General features: G+C 41.3%; 1 protein-coding gene across 2 annotated transcripts in view; it reads right to left on the reverse strand.

Annotated features, from left to right (window-relative positions):
- Window positions 1–24,968, reverse strand: part of MLLT3 (MLLT3 super elongation complex subunit) — a 138,320-nt gene that overhangs the window by 63,220 nt on the left and 50,132 nt on the right. For both annotated transcript variants that reach the window (XM_033086097.1, XM_033086098.1), the window contains 2 exons: window positions 11,128–11,210; window positions 5,467–5,610 (listed from right to left, as the gene is read on the reverse strand). In XM_033086097.1, coding sequence (XP_032941988.1) covers window positions 5,467–5,610; window positions 11,128–11,210 — 227 coding nt within the window. The remainder of the gene's footprint in view (window positions 1–5,466; window positions 5,611–11,127; window positions 11,211–24,968) is intronic.

Below are 24,968 nucleotides of genomic sequence, written 5' to 3' on the forward strand. Positions count from 1 at the left end.
ATGGATTATGAACATAGGTTTTAAAACTGGCACTATGCAGTTATCTCAACTGACTGAAAAGACATTTCTCAACTGTTAAAAAATTATATCACAAACATATAGAAAACCCCTCAAACAACAGAATGTATTGGGTTTTGGCAAAACCTACATTTTTACCTTGATAATTTTCTCTAAAAATTGCATCCCTCTCAGGATAATTCTTCGTCTCTCTGACTCACTAACAGATTAACTGTCTTTAAGAAAAGAACTGTCTTGTTACAGAGGCAGCGCTGTTGTATTTCCTAATGAATTTTACAAAGAGCAATAATAAAGGACTCATCTGTTGCTAAATAGAATCATTACTACTCTAAAAGGGACTTATTTTTTGCATCCTCTAAACATGACACTTCAAACCATTATCAGCCCTTTGCATTTGCAATAAAGTAGTAAATTCTAATATTTTTGCTTACAGTATTAACTGCTCTCTAAGGGGCAGAGAAAAGGCTTTTCCTTTTAGGAAAGAAAAGTCAGCTATTAAGTTTTGTATATATACTCCTGGATTAAACAATTAATTTTGAGTCTCCTGCCAAAAAGGCGGAAATGTATAACTTCCAACTAAACTTCCAAAGCCACACAAACATTTTCATTTATGTATTTGCAGCTATGAGAGAGAGGGCTGTATCAAGTTACTATCTTAACATAGACTGAAAATGTTTTCACTACTTTTTCCTGCAAGAATTGAAATTAAGTTATTTATAACATCATATTCAAACAAGTGATGTCTGAGCAAATCATTTTTTTAGGGGCAAAGTTTAATTCTATGATGTTAGACAGTTGTTGTTCAGCATCTTCAAAATTATTTCTTTTTACTCACTCACTAAATATACTAGGTGTCATGTTCAACTTTTTCTTTCAATTAAAAAACATGCAAGCTAAAGAAGCAATAGAACCAGTGCTACTGACAATATAAAATGAATAAATGGAATCAGATTCTCTTTGTGTTTTCTGTGGGATTCAAATTCAAAATCTACTTCAAATTTGAAGGCTTTTCTTAGTCATTATAATTTCCCAGTGTCAATTTTCTTCTGACATCCATATGCAGCAATCACAGTGCCACCTCTTTTTCTTCAGGGTCTCTCATATTTTAAGACTGAAACCGATCACAAAAGGTAACTGAAAAATCTAGGAAGCAATGACCACATAAGGGTCAACAGTTACGGGTGTTTACACAATCAAAATTTCAATCCTATTGTACCTACTCAAGCATAATTTCATGCTGTGCCTAGAGGATGAGCTGTGTAGGAGACTGCAGGTATACAGTTCTTTCACTTCCAGTGGCTTGATGACTTGCTTAGTAAGACACAAAACAACTAAAAGTCACCACCTGTATCCAGGGTAGCCTTGGGGATTTCAAGCAACAGGTTGCTTAATTCACATGGGTATACATGTACACCTGGTAGCTACAAACAATGAGGTACTAGTCTGAGTAAATAGTACAGAATAAATAGTACAGAAAATTCTCAGTGACATCATTCCCACAGCAAGCTTTTGTAAAAGAAATGCCATTCAGAACGTGACTATATATGCATGTGTGTGTATATATGTATATACATACATATATATATATCTACATATAAACACAAAGGTATAGAACCTACATGTATGGTTTGGTTGAATTTGTCCAGTGTCCTCTTGAAAATATTTTATTACAGTAAATTCACGAATACAAGCCGCACTGAGTATAAGCCGCATTTCTGGGTGTTGGCAAATACTTCGCTTTTTGCCCATAAATAAGCCGCACCTGATTATAAGCCGCTCTGTCATTTACAGCGAGGACCCGCGTGCAACAAAGTTGCCAAATAGTAACAGAACGGTGGCAGGGCGGGGTTTACTGGCTCAGCTAAGGCTGTGCAGGCTCAGCCCGCTAGGGGTTGCTGACGAGGCCAGGTAGCCCAGCCCGGCGCTGCCGCTTGGCGGGGCCACTGGGGGCCAGCCGCCGCTGCCACTGGGCTCGGTCACCACGGCCCAGTGCTGCCCTGTGGTGGCAGGCAGGGATGGAGCCCCCCCCGAGCCGCGGCAGTGGCGGACCGGGTCCCCGGCCGCCTCCCAGAGCCACGGTAGGGGTGGCCCGGGTCCCCCACCGCCTCCCAGAGCCGCGGCAGGGGCGGCCCGGGTCCCCCACCGCCTCCCAGAGCCGCGGCAGGGGCGGCCCGGGTCCCCCCTCTCCTCCCCGAGCCGTGGCAATGGCGGCGCAGGGCCCCCCCGTCTCTCCCCCAGGCAGTGGTAGAGGAGGGAAGGAAGGAGCTCTCCCGCCTCTCTCCCTGCCCCCCGTGCTGTCTGCAGGCAGCCAGGCTCCACCCGCGGTGCAACAGAGTAGCAATTTGTAACAATCGCAAAATGCCGACTTTGCAGCAGCTCGGCTGGGCACTCTGGCTGGCACTTCTCAGGTTGTAAATGTCAGAAAATTATTCACATATTAGCCGCTCCTGAGTATTAGCCGCATTTCCGGTTTAGGAGCAAAATCTTAGTCAAATTGGTGCGGCTTGTATTCGTGAAATTACTGTACTTCTGCAAACATTCCTTTTTTTTTTTTAATTACAAGAATAAGCCAACTGAAAATAGGTGAATGGTAGAGACGGATTTGAGCGTAACTAAATCTTTGCAAGGGGCTGCAGGAAGTTCAGTGTAGAAAACATATTTCTGAAGGTAGAAAACTTTGCCAATTGGATATAGCTTACGACAGAAACAAAGGTTTCTATTTGTTTTCCATCTATTTTTTTATTAGAGAATCTCTGAAGCCAAATCAAATCCTTCTTTTAAGGTCTGAAAATCTAACTGCCTCTTGGAAAAAAAATCAGCAAGTTGACGAACTTAATGTTAATAACCAGTAATAAAGACTGCATATTTATGCTTCAGTTCTGATGATATCAAATATGTAATATAAAATGCTAAGATACAAATATTCCACAGAGCTAATCTACATGATTGGTACCACCCTGAATGTCCTGTTTGGCTAACTAAAGCAGCCAAAGTTGTACTGCAAAACTGCACTGCAGTTGAGTTCTGACTTTGTAATCACTTGTGACATCCCAGTGTTCTTACTCTCTCAGTGAGCTACAGGATAGCCAGTCAGACCTTACTGGACATCAAGGATGGAGAAGGTTAACAAAACTTTCTTAGCCTGAAGGACAGGAAAACAGTGGCTGTAGCAAATAACCTTAACTAGTTCACATTTCGGAGGCCACAAGATATATCTGTGACAGAAAGGGGTTAGGAGCATCCAAAAGAGATTTCAAGGAATCTGCAGCAAAAGACAAACACAGAGGCAAGACTACACTGAATATGGAAGCATACAGGTACCAGGTGAGCCTACACTTCTCCCTCCAGAACAACATACTATTTGTAATATGCATATGTTTATGCAACTGAGAAATTACCATGTTTTGTACTTCACATTAGCCCATGTAAAACTGGAGGAAAATGAATCAGATCTGGGTTTCAAGGTGCATAGAAATCAAGCAATTTTAATCATTATTTAAAAGCATATAAGCAAAAGCCCACCATGTTAGTGCTTTACACTAATATGGTATCTCATTCATTTTGAGGCACATGAGCTTCATTTTGCCAGACTCCTTGCCTAATAAAATTCAGCAACCTATTACCATTATTTTTTTCTTTAACATAGCCATAATCTAGAAGTACTAATTGTTTTGGCTTACTTGTAATTGTAAAACCCATCTCATACTTTATTATCCTGTTAGTGCTTTTCTCAGTGTAAAGCATGAAAGTTACAAATTAGTTAATGCTCTGTCTGAACAGACAACAGACTGAATTCACACACTGGAAAGGGAAAGTCAGCTTTTCAGGCCTTCTACATAGTTAAAAAAAGCCTGTTTCCAGTATTTCATAAAGTGTAATAGGCTTTTCAACACCAGGATACATGCTGGTGTACACATGCTACTTCTCAGTTTTGTTTTGTTTTCAAAGATTCTCTTCAGCAGACTGAAGATTCTCACACTAGCTCCCTCTTATCGCCAGCCCAGAACCTACTGTTATCTAAAGGTACCTAAAAAGGTTACCCACTTTCGTTATGCCTGTTTCAAAATAAACACAGAAACCGGCATTAACATTTAAAATTTCACAGCATGAAGGTTTTCTTAACATCTCTATCAGTGACTTGATAAAGGAGGCAAAATACACTCATGCAGTCTGTAAATAACAGTCAATTGGGACATGAAGCACGTGACACTTCAGAGCAAGCACGGCTTACAGGAGGGACACAGGCAGTCTGGAAGAATGGGTTAACAGCAGCCTCATGAAGTAAAACGAGGGCAAATGCCAAACACCAAGAACTGCCCCAACAGTGTAGAGCCCTGCAGCCAGGAGGCCAGGGCTGTAAAACAGCTCCAGAGCATGGCTGGGCACGGGAGGGCTGCGAGCTGAGCCAGGGCCCAGGCAGCAACAATGGCTACGAGTGTCCAATTCTTGTGAGGCAGTCACTGCCCTGGGAGCCAGGAGAGGGTCACAACTAGATCCTCTGCTTGGTTTTTGTCAGACCCCATCTACATACTGTCTAGTTTGGCTCTCTAACCCAAACACCACCAACAAAACGGTAGGAGGCGAGACCGTGGGGCTGAACACTGCGAGAAGCAGCTACAGGCCTAGGGCTGGCTCAGGTCGAAGCAGGGATGGCTTCAGGGACATCCAACAGCTCCTCCATCCCCCCCCCATCAGCACAGCACTGACGAGAGCGAATAAGGGAGACACAGGCTCTTCACAGAGGTGTGTGGAAGGACGCAACAGGTAGCAGCCCAGCCTGAGAGGCTCAGGCCCATGAAGACGGTCCAGCAGTGGAGACAAGCCCACGGAGAGTTTCGCATCCCAGCAAGGAGGGGTCAAGTCCTGAGCAGACCTCACACCCCAGCCTCTGATAGTCCTGAACAGAATGAATTATGCTGTCATTGTGTGAAACACAGCAGAACAGTTTCCACTAACAGACAAAGTGTAAACCTAAAGGTTTGGCCTTTTGGGCCCTCTCATCTCTCCAAATGGTAAAACTTCCTTTTGGTTTTGTCACATCACTTAATTCCGGCAACACATAAAGAAGTCAGTACATTTTTCTGATTCAGACTGTGCAACATACTACATAGATTTAAGTAGGTTTGTTTACAGTTAGAGTTTTGACTTGTTCTACCTTATAACTACTGAATTTATTCTGCTTAATACGGAACCATTTCTCTCTCAATGAAAAACATTTAATTTTCTTATTACTTCCATCAAAGTATCATGTATTTAAGGAATGCACATGCTCATTTGTTCACCCATTCCACTTACTGACACCCACCAAGCTCCTGCATGAAGTTTATCACAAAAACACTTTACTTAGTTTCACTGTTAGGTCAATCTTTCTCATTATACTAATCATGCACCAGCAACAAGCAGCAATATCTTTATTGTGATGGCTTTTGACACGGGTGCAGGACTCACCCCTCCTGCCTTTAGCAGTTTTCTTCTGAATTCCTCCGTCGGGTTGTTGAATGTGAGCTTTTCACAGCGGAGGTGATTTACAGGTGGGTGGCCTTCAAGGTGCAGGAATAAGTCATAGTCAAATCGAACTTTCTTAGGTTCTTCCTGAGGGTTGAAAATAACCAGATAGAAACATCTAGCACCAAAACTAACTAAGTCGAAAACAAAGGTTACATAAAGACTGTCAATTAACATTACATAATTTTAAACCATCCTTTGTGTTCTCAGATGCACACGGAATTTACCAAGTGTCAGCTGAGCTACAGTAAATCAGAGAAGCTCCTATCAGCCCATGATAACACAAGGTAAAATGAATGAATTTCACGAAATCCTAACAATTCCCACTTGACACCACTAAGTCGTGTTTGGCCCAGGCTACAAATAGGCACATAGGCAAGTATCATGATTCAGCTGACACAAAATAACTCAGTCAAAAAACACAATCACATTTCTGAGCCCTAGAGAGTACTCAACACAGTGTAGTCAGTTTTAAATACAGTTTTCTCCACTGTAGCCAAACAATTGACTTCTTCACAAGTTATATAAAGGGAGAAATATGAAACTGCTGCAGCCAACTGTATTTGATCTCCTACTTAAGGGGTTTGCTCATTTCTTAAAGAAATTTTATTGTCTTCAACAAGTGTGGTCAGATAGATTTCAAATGTTTCACCTAAACTTTCAAGCAATTAAAATTCTCTGCCACAGTAGTGAAAAAATGAAACTGAATGTTCCCTGTACCAATACAGAATGAGAAAAAACAGAAAAGGCAAATTTATATCAGGAGAAATTACCAGCGCCTGAGAAAGCCTCAGCTGAACAAGGACACTGGTTGCATGTAACAGACTTCAGTATCTCCTATCTGGTATTACAAACTAAGTCCATTTTGTGTTACACATTTACACAGTCCCTTCTAGAAGTTGTACGCATTAAGAGTTTTAAGATGCTATCAAGTAGCCCTTCCTCCAAAGGTCCTGATGTGCAATGGAAGACATCAAATCAAGACTTAGGAAAGAACAGAAATAAAAAGTCAACTTGAAAAAAAGTTTCAGTAAAAAGGGAATCATGAGAGAAGGAAGAGATACAGCAAAACCTTAGCACATATCCAACACTGCATGAAATCAAAATACATGTTCTGTTTGGTGACAGATGCTTCAGAAATTCACATTAACCATGCTGAATTTTGAATCAGTCTTCCAAGTATGAGAAGAACAGAAAGCACAGAAATCTCAGTTATTCTAAAAGTTAAATCAGAGGTTCCAAACACAGCCAAGGGACATCCTAATCTGTCTCATCTCTAGACTTGGAGCAGAAACAACCAAAGAAGACCTAAAGTTGTCTGTTTCTGAAGACTAAAGAAAGAAGTTCCCCTAGATGAACTATTTTCACAGTTCTGTCACAGTTCATGGAAATAAATGACATCATTTTCAAAGGCAAACATGGATGATATTTCTTGTTGTTAAAAATACTAACATGATTTCATGCAGAAAAAAATTGAAGTAATTTATGTCCTGATCTGCTTAGAAAACTGCAATGTTGCTATAGGCAGCGCATTGGTACCAGCAGCTTTGCCATAAAAGCCAAGTTGCAATAATTCATAGATGGTAGTCTTCAAACAATTTTGTGGAAAATCAGATTAACGTAATCAGTGACAAAAAGCAGAATTACTGCACTAAAGACCATCATTACCACTGTACTGCCATTATTTCACAACAGGGGAGATAGAATGTGCTGCAGTTTATGAGTGTTATCCTAAAGAACTGCATTTTCCAGAGTAGGAGTCTTAGACCTTGAAGCATTTTTAAGGATTTTGTCTCACTAACAGCCATAACCTGCTCTTGCTGAATTTGGGAGCAGGGATTGGTTGTAATTTCTGTAACTCTTTATAGCTTGGAGTATTTTCCTGTCATAAATAGAAATACCTATTAAATTTTCCACCAATTTCTGTTTAGTCCTGGGAATGGGAACCCTTTAAACCTCTGTGGCCCAGGTGGTTTTTTGTACCCCTCCTTTCTCTATCCATGAGAGTATTTTCTGAAACAGAAATTCAACAGCTGTCTACCTTTAATAAATGGTGACGGCATGTCTCCTCTTCCTCCTTCTCTCTATCTCCTCTTTTTCTGTATTGGAATGCCTGTGAACTGCATTACAGGGGAAAGAGCAGCTGATCCAGGAGAAGGTAGTAATTTGCCAGCCCAAATTTTGTGCCGCTCTTCCTTTGTACTGCATCCACCCCAGGGGAAGTGCATGCTCCTGCAGCTGTGTGCCAGACTGACTCACAGTCCAACTGCTGCTTGTTGTATTACATGACAGCAAAAAGGGGTGAGGGACGTTTGCAAACTTCCTAATTCCACACATTGCTTGAGGGTAAGGCAAGCTGTAATCACTGCTGCCCTCCTGATCTCAGTCTAAGCCACAGCTTCTGCTGCGGAACACCAGAGACTTGCAGTCTCCACAGAGAGAAAAAGCAGCCACAAGTCTGAGTGGAAAACAAAAAGAGAAATGTTCGGCAGGAAGCTTTCTGTAGAGATGCTCAATGATTGACTCACTGTCTTCTACTTTGTCTGTGGGATGAGCATTTAACAGATGAGACTGGGCTGCTTTTCATTAGATTTCCAAAAAAGAATCAAAACAGCCTCCCTAACAGAAACAGGGCAACAAAACATACCAAAAAGTCCAATCACCTCACTGACACAGTTGAGTTTCATTTCCAACAGCAAACAGGATAAATCAAGACCTGTTCTTCACAGATTGATACAGGGAACATGTCAGAATTACCTATTCAAAACACACAACTTCGAAGGTGCCTGAACAGAATTACCCCATACCTCACACCTTAATGGGGCTTTCTGTGAAAGATAAAAAGAATACTGGAATACACACTTGGAGGCACACATAGCTAACCCCAGAAGAAATTTTAAGTGATCAAGGTTCCAGAAAAAGTATTTTATAATGCATTTCTATTTTCTTTGTTTTAGTCTTTTACCAAGCATTCAATACATTAAAGATATAATGTTGACTTGATTAATTTAATAATTTCAAACTACATTTTGATAATATGAAATAAACATACAGGTATCTTTGAATCACATTAAGTACCATAACAGCTCCACCAAGGCACATGACATATAAAGGGAACCTGAATAATTCTGGATATTAAGGCAGTGTACAGTAAATTCACGAATACAAGCCGCACTGAGTATAAGACGCATCTCTGGGTGTTGGCAAATATTTCGGTTTTTGTCCATAGATAAGCCGCACACGAATATAAGCCGCTCTGTCGTTCGCAGCAAGGACCCGCGTGCAATTAGTAACAGAACCGCGGCAGGGCGGGGTTTACTGGCTGAGTTAAGGCTGTGCAGGCTCGGCCCGCTAGGGGCCGCTGACGGGGCCAGGTGGCCCAGCCCGGTGCTGCCGCTCGGGGCCGGCCGCCGCTGCCCCTGGGCTCGGTCACCCCGGGTCGGCGCTGCCCCGCGGTGGCAGGCAGGGACGGAGCTTCCCCCGCTCCTACGGCAGCGGCGGCGGGCGGGGACGGAGCTTTCCCGCGCCCGTGGCGCCGGCGGCGGGCGCGGACAAAGCACCCCACCTCCTCCCCGAGCCGCGGCAATGGCTGTGCGGGGCTCCCGTCGGCTCCCCGAGCCGCGACAATGGCGGCGCGCACTTCCCCCCCCCTCCCCGGGCCGCGGCAATGGCTGCGCAGGGCTCCCGTCGGCTCCCGGGCCGCGGCAATGGCGGCGTGGCCCCCCCGAGCCGCGGCAATGGCGGCGCCCCTCCCCGTCGGCTCCCCGGGTCGCGGCAATGGCGGCGCGGCCCCCCCCGCGTCCTCCCCGAGCCGCGGCAATGGCGGTGCGGCCCCCCCGCGTCCTCCCCGGGGCCGCGGCAATGGCGGCGCCCCCCCCCCCCCCCTCCTCCCCTGGGCTGCGGCAGAGGAGGAAAGAGAGCTCTCCCGCCTCTCTCCCCGCCCCCCGTGCTGCCTGCAGGGAGCCAGGGCAACACGGTAACACCGTAACAATCGCGAAATGCCGGCTTTTACTGGCCGGTGCTTGGCTCTGCACTCTGGCTGGCACGTCTGGGGTTGTAAATGTCAGAAAATTATTAATATATTAGCCGCACCCGACTATTAGCCGCACTTCCGGGTTTCCACCAAAATTTTTGTCAAATTGCTGCGGCTTGTATTCGTGAAATTACTGTACATTAAACTTTGCAAGATTTTGCTCTTTAATTTTACACAAATCCAGTTCTTGTCATCTGAAATAGTTATTAGTAATGCAGACCTCATTAAAGAAATTAAAGAAAACGTCTGTATTTGCTATTTCAGAGACTCACAATAAGTGCACCAATTACTTAGATTTCAATGTATCACAGTAAGTTTTGTAGAATGGCACTGAATTTGGTTTGAGCCTGGTAATGTTCAAGATAATGAGTGCTCACATGCAGTCTACAAGAATGCTTTTTAACAGCCAAAGATGTAAGACTTTTAAAAAAAGAGTGTTTTCAAAGATCAAAATCTGAACAATTATAAGATTTGCAATGCTAAAATAGAATGAGTTCATTGCGCAATCAACATAACCAAGACTGGTGTCCTTTTCTCAAGTTTAAGTGGGTCTTTAAGCATTAGTTAAAGTCTGCCCACTTTTTAGCAGGGTTAGTAATTTTTCTGAATAATTGTATGACACTTTTTCAATAAGGCAATTTTAATTTCACAGAGTTAACTGTTCACCAAGAGTCACTATTGGGTGCAATACTGCGTAACTTCTCCATCAGTGATGTGGATGAAGGGACAGATGCCTCCTCAGCAGGTTCATGGATGGCACAGAGCTGGGAGCAGTGGCTGATAGCCCAGAGGGCTGTGCAGCCCTTCAGAAGGGCTTGGCAGGGTGGGGAGATGGGCAGAGAGGAACTGTCTGAAATTCAGCCAGGGCAAATGCAGGGTCCTGCCCCTCTACTCAGCCCTGGTGAGGCAGCTCTGGAGTGCTGTGTCCAGTTCCAGGCTCCTCAGGACAAGACAGACACAGAGCTGTTGGAGATGGTCCAGCAGAGGGTAACAAAAATGATAAGGGAATCTCTTGTAGAAAGAAAAGATGAGAGAATTGGGCCTGATCAGCCTTGAGAAGAGGCAATTGTGAGGAACCTTAGTGTTTACAAGTATCTGAAGGGAGGGTGTCAGTGGATGGATCCAGGCTCTGTTTGGTCATGCAAAGCAATAGGACAAGAGTCAATGGGCACAAACTGATACACAGAAGTTCCAGCTGAACATGAGGAAGAGATTCTTTAACATGCAGTGATCAAGCACTAAAACAGATTGCCAAGAGAGGCTGTGGAGACTTTAGGGATACTCAAGAACTGTCTGGACACAACCTTGAGCCTTGTGCTCTGGGATGCCCCTGCTTGAGCAGGGATGTTGAACCAGATGACTCCTGTGGTCTCTTCCAAACTCACCCATTCTGTGATTCTGTGAAATACAATTATGCATTTCTACATGTTACATTAATACTGGGTTGAGGAATAGTACTGATAAAGATAGCTTTAAATACAATTCTTAACCAAGTTTACAAACTAAACTTTAAAAAAAAATCTCACTTCCACATGATTTTTTTTTCTTATGAAAAGCATGAGATTCCATACCTTGTTTTTGAAGTAAACCTCAATTGGTAAAATGAAACCAGCATATCCAGATTCTTCAACTTTGTAGGGTGGGTCCTTGCACACTAAAACAGAGAAAAAACTGTATTCAACAAAAAAAAACCTCTGACCTTCACAAGCAAACCATATGAGTAAGTCTATGTCAATAGTTGTATGTGGCACTGTTAAAAAACTGCACACACAGTAGGATGCATCTGTGCACAACTCAACCTGAATTTTGCAGGCAAACTTTTCCTGCCTGCATAAAACCTCCACTTTGTGGATAGGAAATCTGTATCTCAAATTTGAAAACTCTATTATTGGGGAAGGGGGGGACACAACACAGCACTCCATCATACAGTGAAGAACATGAGGAAGGTTAACCATGGTATTATGTTTAAATAATATCCAGGTTTTCCTTACAGGATTCAGACTTCTGTAACAATACAGTGCATATTATTAGCCATAACAGCATCTTTTTCTTCAAGTTCTCAGTTTAATGCAAGTGCTTTTAGCCTCTTATTGAATCCCCACAGTACTGAATAGCAGATCTACAAAGAAAGTGGTGCTAGTTGTCAACTCCAGACAGTGACAAAAAGCAGGTTGTTACAGAACTTGGAACAGATGCCAAACAGGCCCTTCTCCTGTATGATTTCATGGTAATCTCATTACAGCATTAAAGTCCATGTAACACATCAGCCGAAGGGGAGGCTAAGCTTAAGAACCCATGCATCTAACTGCAGCATCAACTCAGATGCTTACAAATGCTGCATTGCTATATATGACAAATCATGTCTACGACACTACCATCTCAGTGAAGGTTTCTCTACTGTAGATTGGTAAAATGATGCAATTAATAACACAAAAGGTTAACTTCCTCAGAAACATTTCCTCTAGCTTTGTCAACCTAGCTGACTTGTGGGAGGGGAAAAAATATCTAACTATTAGTTGAATCACAGTTTACTCAGACATATACTCCTTTCAGAATTGCCTGGTAGTTTGCAAAAAAATTATTGCAATTAACTGTACAGGGCCTGGTTACCAAAATTATTCTTTCAGCAAAGCACTGCAGATGGGCACTTTAAATCCTTTTTGCTCCCTGGCAGAAAAATACCAGGAGCTATAGTTTGTCAAGCGGAATTTGAAAGGTTTTGAAAAAAAAGCATTACAACAATGATTGGTCAAATCTTAGAGATATTTTCAGACTAAGGTCTTCAGCTGGAAATTGGATGAACCTCACAGAAGCAGTATTTCACCTTACATTGGCATATCTTCTCCTGAGAAGACTTGCCAGCATTTGAAAAACGTAAATATAATAGTCCTAGTTAAGCATAGAGGTTACAGTAATACATATTGGTAATTTTTCAGTCAGTGATAAAGCAGCCTTCCTGCTCCTCCTCTGCCTGCAGTAGACAACTTAAGGAGAAAGGTTTCACAATATTTTTTGAATGGCCACACACAGAAGATTGAATCCACTTACACAAAAATGGGGAAAGATTAGACAGCAGATACTTAATCAGATGGAAATGCAGAGGCTTTAGAAATAGTGACTTCAGACTGAATAGTTGTGACATCGTAAATATCACATCAACTTCTTCCCGATCTCTTAATTGGTACAGAAAAGTTTCATTGCCTCCCTCATTAAGCTCTTACTGCAGATTTACACAGCCGTTATACATGCTGAATAGTATCTCATCAAAGGTTCGTGGTTCTTCAAAGAGTCTGCAACAGCTCCTGGATACCAGGCTGCAGAACAATCACTAGGAAACTAATTTGGGTGTCTTCCCAAACTGAAAGATGGGCTTTTAGCACAAGGAAATTTTTAGTCTTGTGAATAGACTGAACAAAGCTCAGTTCTATTGTGTATGTGTAGACCACAGCTATTACACTTTTCTTTTTCGTGGAAGCCACCATTGACAGAGTGTACTAACCAATAGCACTTTCTGTGCATTCTAAAACAGCACTCCCTGAGATAAGTTCTGTTTTATTTTCATAAGCTGTAATCAGGGCTGCAGTGATGTGTGGTTTAGACAGGAAATCATCCTAGCAAGGTATACTGAGCAGAGAAGTGACAAGAGTTAAGTAAACTGCAGAAAAGGAAGGAAAAAACAGAACTCAATCAACAAAAGAAACTAGGAAGGAGTGATTTAAAAAAAGGAAGCAACTGGAGACCCTTACAGATTTCCCAAAACTTGCTAGGAAAAAAGTGGCTATGGTAGACCAGGTACATAAGCAGAAAACACTACCTTGTTACAAACAATTTCCTCCTGATACAGAGGGACAGAGGCATTTCACCTCTGACTGCTCCTTTCCTTTTGGTGGCACCTAAAAATGCATTTCAAGTGCTAGATCAAGTGTCTTAAATACCATGTAATTTACCACTAAGAGTTAATTATTATGGTAGGTTTCTTTCTCCTAAGGAAAAGTTTGTATGAACACAATTTTCTCCCTCTCTGCTGTACCTTTGACAAGATAGTCCAAATTCAAGCCAGTCTCTAAAATTATTAAGGCCCTGAAGGTTCCTATAGACTCAGCTGGTGTCTGATAAGGCAGTTCCAGGGAACATCTTCACTGAGATGCAGGAAGAAGCCGGCAACAGCATGCAGAGTAACGTGTCAATTATAACAGTGCCTCCTGTCACAAGAGTTGTAGGTCCAGGAGAGAAGTAAAAAACATAAGCAAAATCATACAAATTTCTTTACACGCACTGGCCACAGAATAAAATGTGAGGGTTTTGTCACCTGTGCAAGGCAAAATAAGGAATTTAGTTCAGTTGATGAGAGCACAGTGAGAATAACACCAACATTGTGCATTCAACAACTGTACAGGTCACTTGAATTCAGGATTTGATGATCCTTGTGGGTCCCTTCCAACTTAGAATATTCTGTGAATTCATGGTACTGACCTGTTATTGTATGTTTTTCAGAATAATAATTTTTCTTCTCCCATAAATGAAAATTTTAGTCTTAATGTATTTGCAAATACATTTGCTAAATAGATAGATCAACTGCAACAATTTTAGATGCAATTTTGAAATAAAAATAGGAGCTCATGCAATGCAATCATACAGCTGAAGTCTGTCCCATGTTTCTTTGTACTGTGGGGTCAGCATTGCTGTAACAACTAGTAACACTTGGTATGTTTAAGACCACAGAATGGAAATTAGACCAAACAATACTCTAACTACAGCTAAAGCTCTTTCCAAATGCTGCATAGTAGCTTGAACACAGATGAAACCAAATGACTAGTCAAGTTGTAAAAAGATAAAGAGAATAGGGGAAGCCGTAAAAGCTAGAGCAAGAAGGCTCAGGTCCTGGGACAAGAAGGAGAAATTATAGTTTTCCTTAATGCTGAAGAATCATACACATGTGCACACAGGTACAACTGCACAGGTTCTAGTACTGTGCACATTTCAGGTGCTCACCTACAGTATACTGTCACTTTATCTCCCATGACAGACCACTATTCAGGCACTCAGCTGCAATACTAGCTATATTACAAACAATTAGCAGGAATTAGTCAGAAACATCCTGGTTATGTTGATGCATTCACTTTGAGTTGCCTTCCTATACAAACAGGTTCCAGTAATTCATAGATGATGGTAAGTTATTGAAATGCTCCTCAAACAAAACCTGCCTTCCAGCAAGCAACTGCAAGGTATTAATGGGCATCAGTAACAACACCAATATCATTACTACTACTACAACATGATTTCATTAATAAGGATTTCTTCTCCATAATGATTCAATATCTGTTTAGATTATATTGCCTAACTATACTATTAAGAGAGACCTTGACAAATCAGAGGGCTGGGCAATCACCAGTTGTATGAATTTCAACAAAGACAAGTGCCAAATTCTGCACCTGGAATGGGGCAACCCTGGGTATGTGGAGAGACGGGGAAACGAGACACTGGAGAGGACTGCTGCAGAAAGGGACCTTCCCAAATGAGGATATTCCATGAATCTGTGACACTCATTCTACATGTAAGAAAGAAATTAGAGCGCTCAGTTCTCATCCAGTGCATTGTACAACCAAAGTCTTCTGAAAATGCCTGCAGAATGAGTCACCCAAGATCAGAGAAAGTCAGAACAAGCATTGCTGATTATCTGTCCCCTGCTCTATCAGAGGAGCTGCTCTACAGCTCACATAAATTGCTTAAATCATTTATCTCAAATGTTTTATTTCTTTATTTCACAAGTGAAGCACTATTTTCTCTTTCACAAAGGCATTCCCATGAGTTGCATCAGACATTAACTGACACTTAAGGAACAGATGCAATCAAGCCACAATGCCACATTTTAACAGTGACTACATTGAAGCCTTTGGACATAATAACAAAATTCTAATTGAAGCTATTTTTCTTAAAAGCTTTAACATGAGATTCATTTGCCATTTTAACACTGTTGAACACTTAATTATGAATAGTTTGGGGTTTTTTTACTAAAAATACAGTCATAGAATGAACAAGCAAAGGCAGAAGTTTACTTTAAGCAGATTTCAACACAGTATAAAGATGATGCAGAATAATGTCTGCAAGAATTCACACATTTTATGTACCCTGTAAGATATTCCAGGTGGGTACCTGTAAGAAGTGATGCCTTCTTAAAGAGAACTGGTTTAACCACAATGGTTTTTGTATTAGTATTTATAGATATTTGCCCATTATTTGCATTTGTTATCACACTCTGACCAACTTTTCCATGTATTAGACACCACATTCCTTAAAAGAAGTCTCAAAACAAAGGGGTGGTATCTATTTTCAGAGGCAGGCAGATTGTCATACCAAATCCCTCCTGCAGCAATAACTCAGCTTTAAATATTCAGCTGTGATTTTTAAAAAGCTCTTCTACTCAGTTTTTCTGCAGAACACCTTACCAGTTGGAAAGGTCCAATACTTGGATTCTTTAAAACAAATATGAAAATAGCCCGGAAAAAAATGGCTCAGCTATTTTCTAACTTCAGGCACACATTAATATTAAATAAACAAAAAAAAAAATCTAGGCAGGTTCAAAGAGAAACTAGTAAAAATTACTAAGATGAGCACAGTTTAAATGGTATGTCCTAGACTAAGACTAAGGAGTGTTCATTTGCTTTATGCTGACACATACTACATGAGAAAGATAAAACCCCAAGAGAAAGCACAGAAGGCACTAAAAATTCTAAGATTGGGCTCTCAGCACTGCATTTAAAGATATATTACATTGCCTCCCTCATATACAGAGGGATCAGATCCCCACCACTTCTACCAACTGGACAGGATAGCAAGATACAGTTTAAAACCCTTTAAATAAAGCAAACCCTAACTAAATTTTGGAGTGACACTTTCTGTACACACTCTGTCCTCCTCAACCACTAAACAACTTATTCATCAACTGAGAACAATCTAATAGACAAGACAGGAGGGCAAGGAAGTCTCTGAGTCTGTGGCTGAGTTTGGACTCAACCACATCTAGGGTCCATCAGGAATTTAGAAAGAAAGGTGGTCATCTCTGAACCTTGTGACTCAGAGAGAGGGTCTCACCGTTTTATATGCTTATTCTTTTCCATCTCTGTGTGAATCATTCTGAGCTGATTCAAATCTGACTTTGCTTTGTTTATTTCATCCACATGATAAGTAATAGGGGTGAACCTTGCCATTGAATTTTGTTAGTCAAAAATGTACATTAAACCTGCTTTTGCTACAACCTTTGAAAGTTATTTTTTTATGCAATCAAAATCACTCATTGGCAAGTTGCTGTTATGTGTGATGGAACTCTGCTTTCCTGACGATGGCTGAACATTTGCCCGCCCACAAAGGAATTAGTGAATTAATTCCTTGTTTCACTTCGCTTGCAAAACTTTTGCTTTACCTATCAAACTACCTTAAACTCAACCCACAAGTTTCTCATTTTCATCCTTCCAACTGTCTCCCTCATCCCATTGCAGCGAAATCAGTAAGCTGTTAGGTGGTGCTTAGATGCCAGCCGGGGATAAACCACATTATTACCCCTCCAGGAGTTCAGCAGAAGGACCATTTTCCTGATACAGAAAGATCCTCAGGCAGCTGTGAAGTTTCAAAGTTCAGCACACATCACAGATGGAGCAGAAGCCCCTCTTCTTGACTAAAGGACACAGAAATTTTGTCAGCTGTATTCCGCACTGCACACACAAGCAAAAGTCCTTCCTTATACATTCAGAAGTTACTGGAAAAATGTGTAGGATCATGTATAGTTTATGCCTGCCATCCCTTCTGTCTGCTCCCTCATATTTCCTCTGAACAAAACAGGAATGCAAAAGAGATGGACAAGAATAAAAACAAGTACTTTTAAACTGAAGTTATTCCTACATTTCAAGCTTTGTTTCTAGATCTTTTTCCAAGACAATTGCATTTTTTCAATACAGTTTTTTTGCAATTTCTCAAAAATTAATGTTTAAAAATACACATATTTCTCAGGTATCAATGGAGTACAGCACTTCCAGAAAGCACCTGGTCTAGAAGTCGTTTTTAGACAAGCATGACACTAAAGCAAAAGAAAGGCCCTTGAACAACTGAACTGCATCTAAGGCTGCCTGGATAATAACATAACAAAAGATTATCTTTGATGGAAAACACATTAGGTATGACATTAAAAACTCAGGCAACAAATGTCAATTTGCCCTGTAGATACCCTTACTATTTTAAGAGTAATAAAATTTTCCAGTAATTGTGCACTAGTATGTTCTCATATTTATATAGCAGGTACAGCCCTTGGGATTTTCTTCTTCACTTAGAAAAACAGGTCCCACAATTGCAGGACTTGAAGTAATTTCTTTCTTGGTTATTAATTATATGCCTCTTCTTCCCATTAAAGATTTTGCATAGAGAATATTTTTTCTTAACATCCAGACAGATACTTAACACAATAAATCTTACTCTCTATTTCAACTTCATTATTCTATGCAAGGATCAAACTGGAAATAAGCATTTCAGAGACAAAAAAATCCATCTGTATACCAGTGATACCAGAACTGTGTCAAAATTTTGGGGTTAAAGAAATTTTATAAGAAAGGAAAGACTCATTTTTTTTTTTTTCCATCACATCTTCATCCTTCATGGATATTTTACTTGATTCATTGCAGAATAAGTAAGGCTGGAAGGGACCACAACAGAACATCTAGTCGAACTTCACTGCTCAAGCAGGGACATCCTAGAATACGTGGCACAGGTTTGTGTCAAGACAGGTCTTGAGTACCACCACTAAAGGAACTACACAGCCTCTCTGGACTCTCTCCAGCAGTTCTGCATCTCTCTTGTCCTGTGGAGCCCAGAATTGGACACAGCATCCCAGATGTGCCACACCAGGGCTGAATAGTGACCAAGCTGTCCAAATAGACTTTTAATAGATCATAGTTTTACCTAAGAAAGCTAAGTATTTTCTTATGCATAAAAGCCACTTATCATGCAGTATTTCAAGTCTCCTCTTTTGAAAATATCAGAAAAAAAGTGGACAAAATTGCACTTGCAAATTGGTCTTCTTTCTTTTAAAAAATACCCCAGAACTATTTGGAAAGTTATTGATGGAAACATTAGCAAGGTTTTACTCATTTATATGCTATAGAATAAACAATTTCCTCTGTAATCCTTAGCTCTACTTGTTTCCAAGAGAAGCAACACAACGTTGTTTCCAATTTTCCAGTCAGTGACATCTTTCCAATTTCACTGTTGAGTTGCAAGCATTCAGTAAAAAGGAAATAATTTTGATTATAATTCTGAAGAAACACTTTTGGGGACTGTAACTTAGTTACACAGATCTTGGGGGGGAAACAAGTGAGTACAGTAATTTCACGACCATAAGGCGCACCAGACTATAAGGCGCACCCCCTGGGAGTCGGCAACATTCACAACTTTGTAGATCATATAAGGTGCACTGGACTATAAGGCACATTATTTTTTTGCAGCGAGGAGCCACGTGGCAAGCAACAAAGTAACAAATTACTGGCAAGTGTTCAATTTGCAAACATTTTTCAAAGATCGGTGTAGCCTTTAAAACACAGCCCCAGGCGCCTGCCCCATGCAGCGGGCCCCAGCACTCCCGCCCGCCCGCAGCGCTGGTTGGCACGGCTCACAGTTCCTGGCTCCCACCGCGTGACCGTGCTGCGTCCCGGCTTCCCCCCGGCCGGTGGTGGCAGCGCTTCTCAGCGCTGTCCTGGGGCGTTTTTTCGCGGCTTTTTGCTGCTTTTCTGCAGCACTTTTTAGCTGCTTTTCGGCGCTTTCCCGCGGTGTTTTTCACCGCTTTTTTGCGGTGCTTTCGCGCTGCTTTTTGGCACTTTTCCACAGTGTTTTTTCCCCACTTTTTCGCCGCTTTCCTGCGCTTTCTCACGGCACTTTTTTGCCGCTTTTTCACCGCTTTTCTGCAGTGCTTTTTCACCACTTTTCCACGTTGCTTTTTCGCCACTTTCCCACGGCGCTTTTTCACCACTTTTCCACGGCGCTTTTTCACCGCTTTCCTGCAGCGCCTCTTTGCTGCTTTTTGGTGCTTTGCTGCGGCGTTTTCTTGCCGCTTCTCGGCACTTTCCCGCGGCGCTTCTTGGCGCTTCCCCACGGTCGCGCCACTTCTCCCTGCTTCTCCCCAGCCGGAGACCGTGTCAGTTCCCAGTTTCCCCCGCCCGGCGGCCGCGGGTCCCATGGTTCCTGATTTTCCCCACACGGTCGCAGCTCCCGCGGGTCCCGGTTCAGGTCGCACTTCCGGGTTCGCAAATTTCCGAATTTTTTATATCAGATAAGGTACACCAGACTATAAGGCGCACTTCCGGGTTCGGGGAAAAATTTTAGTCAGAAGGGTGCACCTTATAGTCGTGAAATTGCTGTACTTCCTAGTAACATTTATATAGGCAAACCGCCAACATTAATTTATTCTACCAAATATCCCAATCTTTGTTCAGACACCATTATCACACTAAAAATTCTTCTAAAATCCCTGGCAACTCTAACTTTTGGGTTTGTGAAGAATATTTCAATGGAAACACTAAATGTGTTGCTCTTTGCAAGGTATTTATCCTGCCTTGGTATGCCTGTGTCCTAGGTTACAATGGAAAGATGCGCTCAAAAGTATATGTTCTATCACCATCTGCTGAAACCAGGTGGGCAGTGATTCTTATCTCTGTGGAAGATATCCTCTGCTAATGGGTCATCTGTTAAAAACCAGGTGGGGCAGTGTTCTTTATCTTTTCCACTTTCATCCTTTCTCCAGGAAGACATCTTTTGTTACTGGGCCATTGAGTCCCACTGTGTGACTGATAAAATCACATCATCCCATTGGGAGATGCTCCACCCAGCGGGAGGAACCAAACATTTCCCACCTAGATAAAAACTGAGATTTGGAACACCAAGGCTCCCCTTACCCACTGGTTTCCAGAGGACAAGAGCTATCAGACCTTTCTACAGGATCACTGCTTTAACAAGACCACTTCATCTGGACTGCTACCACCACCGTAACTAGCAGGGTGTCAAGTTGTATTCTGACTCTATCAGTGGCTTTCTTTCATATTACTGCATGTACTTTATTTTTCTCTTTTTTTTTTTCCTATTAAATTGTATTTTTCACTTGGAGTCTCTTACTGGTTTTGATTTCAAACCATCACACTCTGGCACATATTTTCCCCATGTATTGTATTGATTAAATAACAGCTTGGAAAACAGAGAGTAGAAACAATTCAGTGTAAACATCTTGGACAAAAATTAGAGAGCATACCACCAGCCAGACATAGAGGAAACAAGTAATCCTAAACTACCATAGTTTCATTGGTGGTCATGACTTTAAAAAAGACTGCAGATGAACAAAAAATACTTTTCTCAGTTTTGATAAGGGGAACGTAATGATTCACTTTGGGTGAAGAAAGGCAATTCAAACCTGCAAGATGATGTATGCGTGACAGTTTCAATCTAAAACATATCCTTTACTTAACATTAATTTATAATTCTATCAGGAATTAGAGTAGATATTGTCTAGACATTAAATTAGTCAAAATCAAAATCATCATTTTATACTATATCATATTCTTTCAAAGGAATCACGCTCTCAGTTTTTTTACATAAAAGCACATTTTTCTGCTTGGAGACAATTTCTCCAAAGCATTATTTCCCGTAGTAGATGGATTTATTTGCAATAGTTAATTGCACAGGAAGGCTTTTTAAAATCTGGTGTATTAAATCTGGAGGTTCCTTGCCTTTCTTATTTTTCATTTGATGGTTTCTTTTGTTGGATTTTTTTGTTTAGGTATTTGTTTGTTATTTGTTTTACCCCCAGCAAACTGCAGGTATATTACTTCATTACCTGAAGCTGTAACTGGAGGATGCACCCTGATATGTAAATTTATAACCCTGATATGTAAACTTATAACTGTATGTAAAACTTGTGACCATCTTCCATCTTGGGTATAACCCCTCTCAGAGGCTTCTGAAAGCCTTTAATAAATACCCACCTTCTTGTTCTTAATCTTGTCTAGCCTCTGTTTTAGGTACCACTCCAAGGCATAAGTTGTAAAGTTTGAACGCAAACTAGTGAGAGATACCAAGTCACAACTACAGTTTAATGGGAAAAGGTAAAATAAATGCAAAAAACACTGGCTTAACCTGATAGAGACAGGATACAACCTGACAGCCTTTTGGTCAAGGTGGTGGCAGCAGCGCAATTAAATGGTGGCTGCAATCCTGTTGAAGTGGTAGATGTGGTTCTGTTGAAGTAGGGATGTTGCAGAAGGATCTGGTTTTCCTCTGAAGGTCCAGTGATGATTATGGAGCACCTGTCCTCTATGAATCCAGGGAATTAGGTTGCTTGTAGTGTTCCAAACTTCAGATTATATCCAGATAGGAATGCCTGTTTCCTCTGCCTGCATGGAGTATTTCACAGTGGGATGATGTAATTTTATCAGTCATGCAGTGGGGCTTGATGGTCCATTAACAGAAGATATCCCCTGGAGGGAGCTATCAGGGATGAGTCATGGAAGAGACAATACTGCTCCACCAGGTCTCAACAGCACACGGAAATGGTGATAAAAAATACACTTTTGGTTACATTTTACATTGTAACCTAAGACATGTGGTTCTCTAGGTTTTTTCAGCAGCAGTTGCCCTAGGAAATTGTATGAATACATATATCTTAGATTTTGTTCCCAGGCAGATCTTCACAGATTTGAGAAAACTCCTAAGCACAGGGTGTATACAATTTATTGTGCAGCTAAGAAACTAAAAGACAGGTTATGTATCTGTTTCTCTAATGAGAGCAAAACACTTAAGCAGGCATTCTCATTCATTTTTCTGTATGTTTTCTGAAGATTAAGTCTTTCCACCAGCCAAGTATTTTTAAAATATCATGATAGAGCAAAGACAGGTGATGTTAGTTTTTAAATTCAGGATGTTCTTAGTACAGTAATTTCACAATTATAAACCACACCATTTTGACTAAAATTTTGGTCTGAACCCAGAAGTGCGGCTTATAATCAGGAGTAGCCAACATATTGATGAGGTTCAGAAATTTGCCAACCCAGAAGTGTGAGCCCACACGGCTCTGAGCTGAGCCGGAGCCCGCCTGGCCCCAGCGGGGGGGTGGCAGGGCCGATCTGAGCTCGCCCAGCCCCGGTGGGGGAAAGGCGGGGCCAATCCGAGCCCGCACGGCCATGAGCCGAGCCAGTAAACTCCGTGATCCTGTTACTAATTGGCAACTTCGTGAAAGTTGTGCAAGCATCCTCACTGCGAACGAAACTGCAGCTTATAATCAGGTGCGGCTTATAATTGTGAAATTACTGTAATTTAATTTCAATAAGGGAAGCACAAAAAAGTCAACAGACATCAGCCACAAGTTTGACTGTCACATTTTTGGAGCATCTGTGTCTTCGACTTTAAAACTGCCTTTCAAACTAGAACTCCAAACTGAGACAATATAACAGAAAAATTGCCTCCTAAAACACCATCCTTCCCTTTTTTTTTCCTCTTGTGACATGATATTCTGCTGCCATTTACCATGCTTTCCCCTGCAGGTAGATAACACAGAAGCCTTTGAACACTTTTGGAGATTTCAAAGGATGGCAGACCTTAGAAACCACCTAAATGGCAAAGAAAGTAGAACTCGTGGATAAAAGGCACATGTCCTTTTTCAAAGCAAATGGAAGAGGAAGAGAGTAGCAGAAAAATCTCACTTGGTGTAGTAGCTAGACAAGTATCTCAAGCTTTAAGCTCTGGGTTTGGGTGTGCAGGCACTAGAAAGGGTTCCTCTATGCAGGTGCTGCTCTCCCCCACCCATCCATTTAAAGGAGCACTCAGTAGCTTCTATAAACCCACATATACCCTAATACTTGTCTGCTAAAGCAGAGCTTATAAAAGTGAGGCTGAACCTCTGCCATCACTCATCTCCCCTGTAGCAACAGCAATCAGCAACCCCCACTCAGCCTGAACCTAACACTCAGGATCACCTCCTTGCTCCACACCACCTAGATGTACTTGTGTTCCCCATTTGCTTTCCTGCCACCAGTCATAGTAAGGGCTAATTCTGAATAGTCTGTTATCTGAGAAATTGAACACAGAAAAAAATCCTTTTCCTTAAGTAAGAAGCTCACAGCATCAGAAAAATGCCCATTCACAGCCTTAAGCTGAGTGAGCACTGAAGAACCTTCCACATGCAGAATGCAACATACTACAAAGAAAACAATAACAAAATTGAGGCTGAAGACTCTCTGGTGCACTTCAGCACAAAATCCCAAAGCAAAGCTAGCAACATGCCAGCAGTAACATTTGAAAGGTGAGGACAACCTTGAGGTGGAGTAGAGCAAGAGGGTTTTTGCTCTTAGCACACAACTTTCACATCTATCTTCAGGAACTGACTGCTGTCAGCAGCAGAACTTCTGCCATGTGCTTCAGACACTAAGAATGCTTCCATAACTGTTTGCCATGCCATTTTAGACAGACTGAGATTACAGGAAATGCTGAAGGAGATGGAATAGATCAGTCACACAGTTGTTACCTGTAGAAATCCCTAAACAGGCTTTCTGTAGGTCTTGAGATGAAAGACATATAGATCTCTGCTATTTAATAATTATTAACTAAATATTATTTATTTAAGAGTCCTCTAAGCCAAACCTTACTAATAAGTAGAAGTAGACTAAGTTAACAGAAGCAATCAAAGCTTCATACACAGCAAATTAACTATTTTTAGAATATTTCACCACTATCTTCCAAAAAGTTCTGAAGTTACTTTATGAAGAATATTTATTTATGTACACAAAAGACAGTATGACAAAAAACAATTAAGCTGTATAATGGTCCAAACAGTAGTAGCAATGGAACATTCTCCATTTTCCTCAACTGTTTACATGCCTCTGAGGACAGTACAAAGGACCAAACCACCATCTGCTTGAGGGTAGATTTTGGGGAAACGACAAATCAACAATCTTTTTTCTTTGCATTTTGCTTTAGTTAAGAGCAAAAGACAGACAGACTGAAATTTATGTTGAGCCATTCTGAATTTTTCCTACACAAGCAATCACAAACAGACTTTCTTAAGCTTTCCCACAGACAGAGCAAGCTGAAGCATTTAAGACACCCAAGACAAGAGTGAGCAATAGTAGGGATGGCCACTCTACAAATAGTGGAACACAACAGGAGAAAACTGCCCAGTAATAAAAAAAGCACAGCAAAGCCCATCTTAAAACAAGGCTAAAAGTTGAATGCAGGGTCAAAATAGTATAACCAGCTCCTATTGGAAGACTTCAGAACCAATAAAAATATTAGGGTGTACTGGAGAAGTAGCACATAGACATAATGTACTGCAGGAAAAAAAATCTTTGTGAAACAGAACAAATACAGAACTCTCACACTAGCAATCTTCATT

This window comes from Catharus ustulatus, chromosome Z, assembly GCF_009819885.2.
Source record: "Catharus ustulatus isolate bCatUst1 chromosome Z, bCatUst1.pri.v2, whole genome shotgun sequence".
In the NCBI taxonomy this organism is placed as follows: Eukaryota; Metazoa; Chordata; class Aves; order Passeriformes; family Turdidae; genus Catharus; species Catharus ustulatus.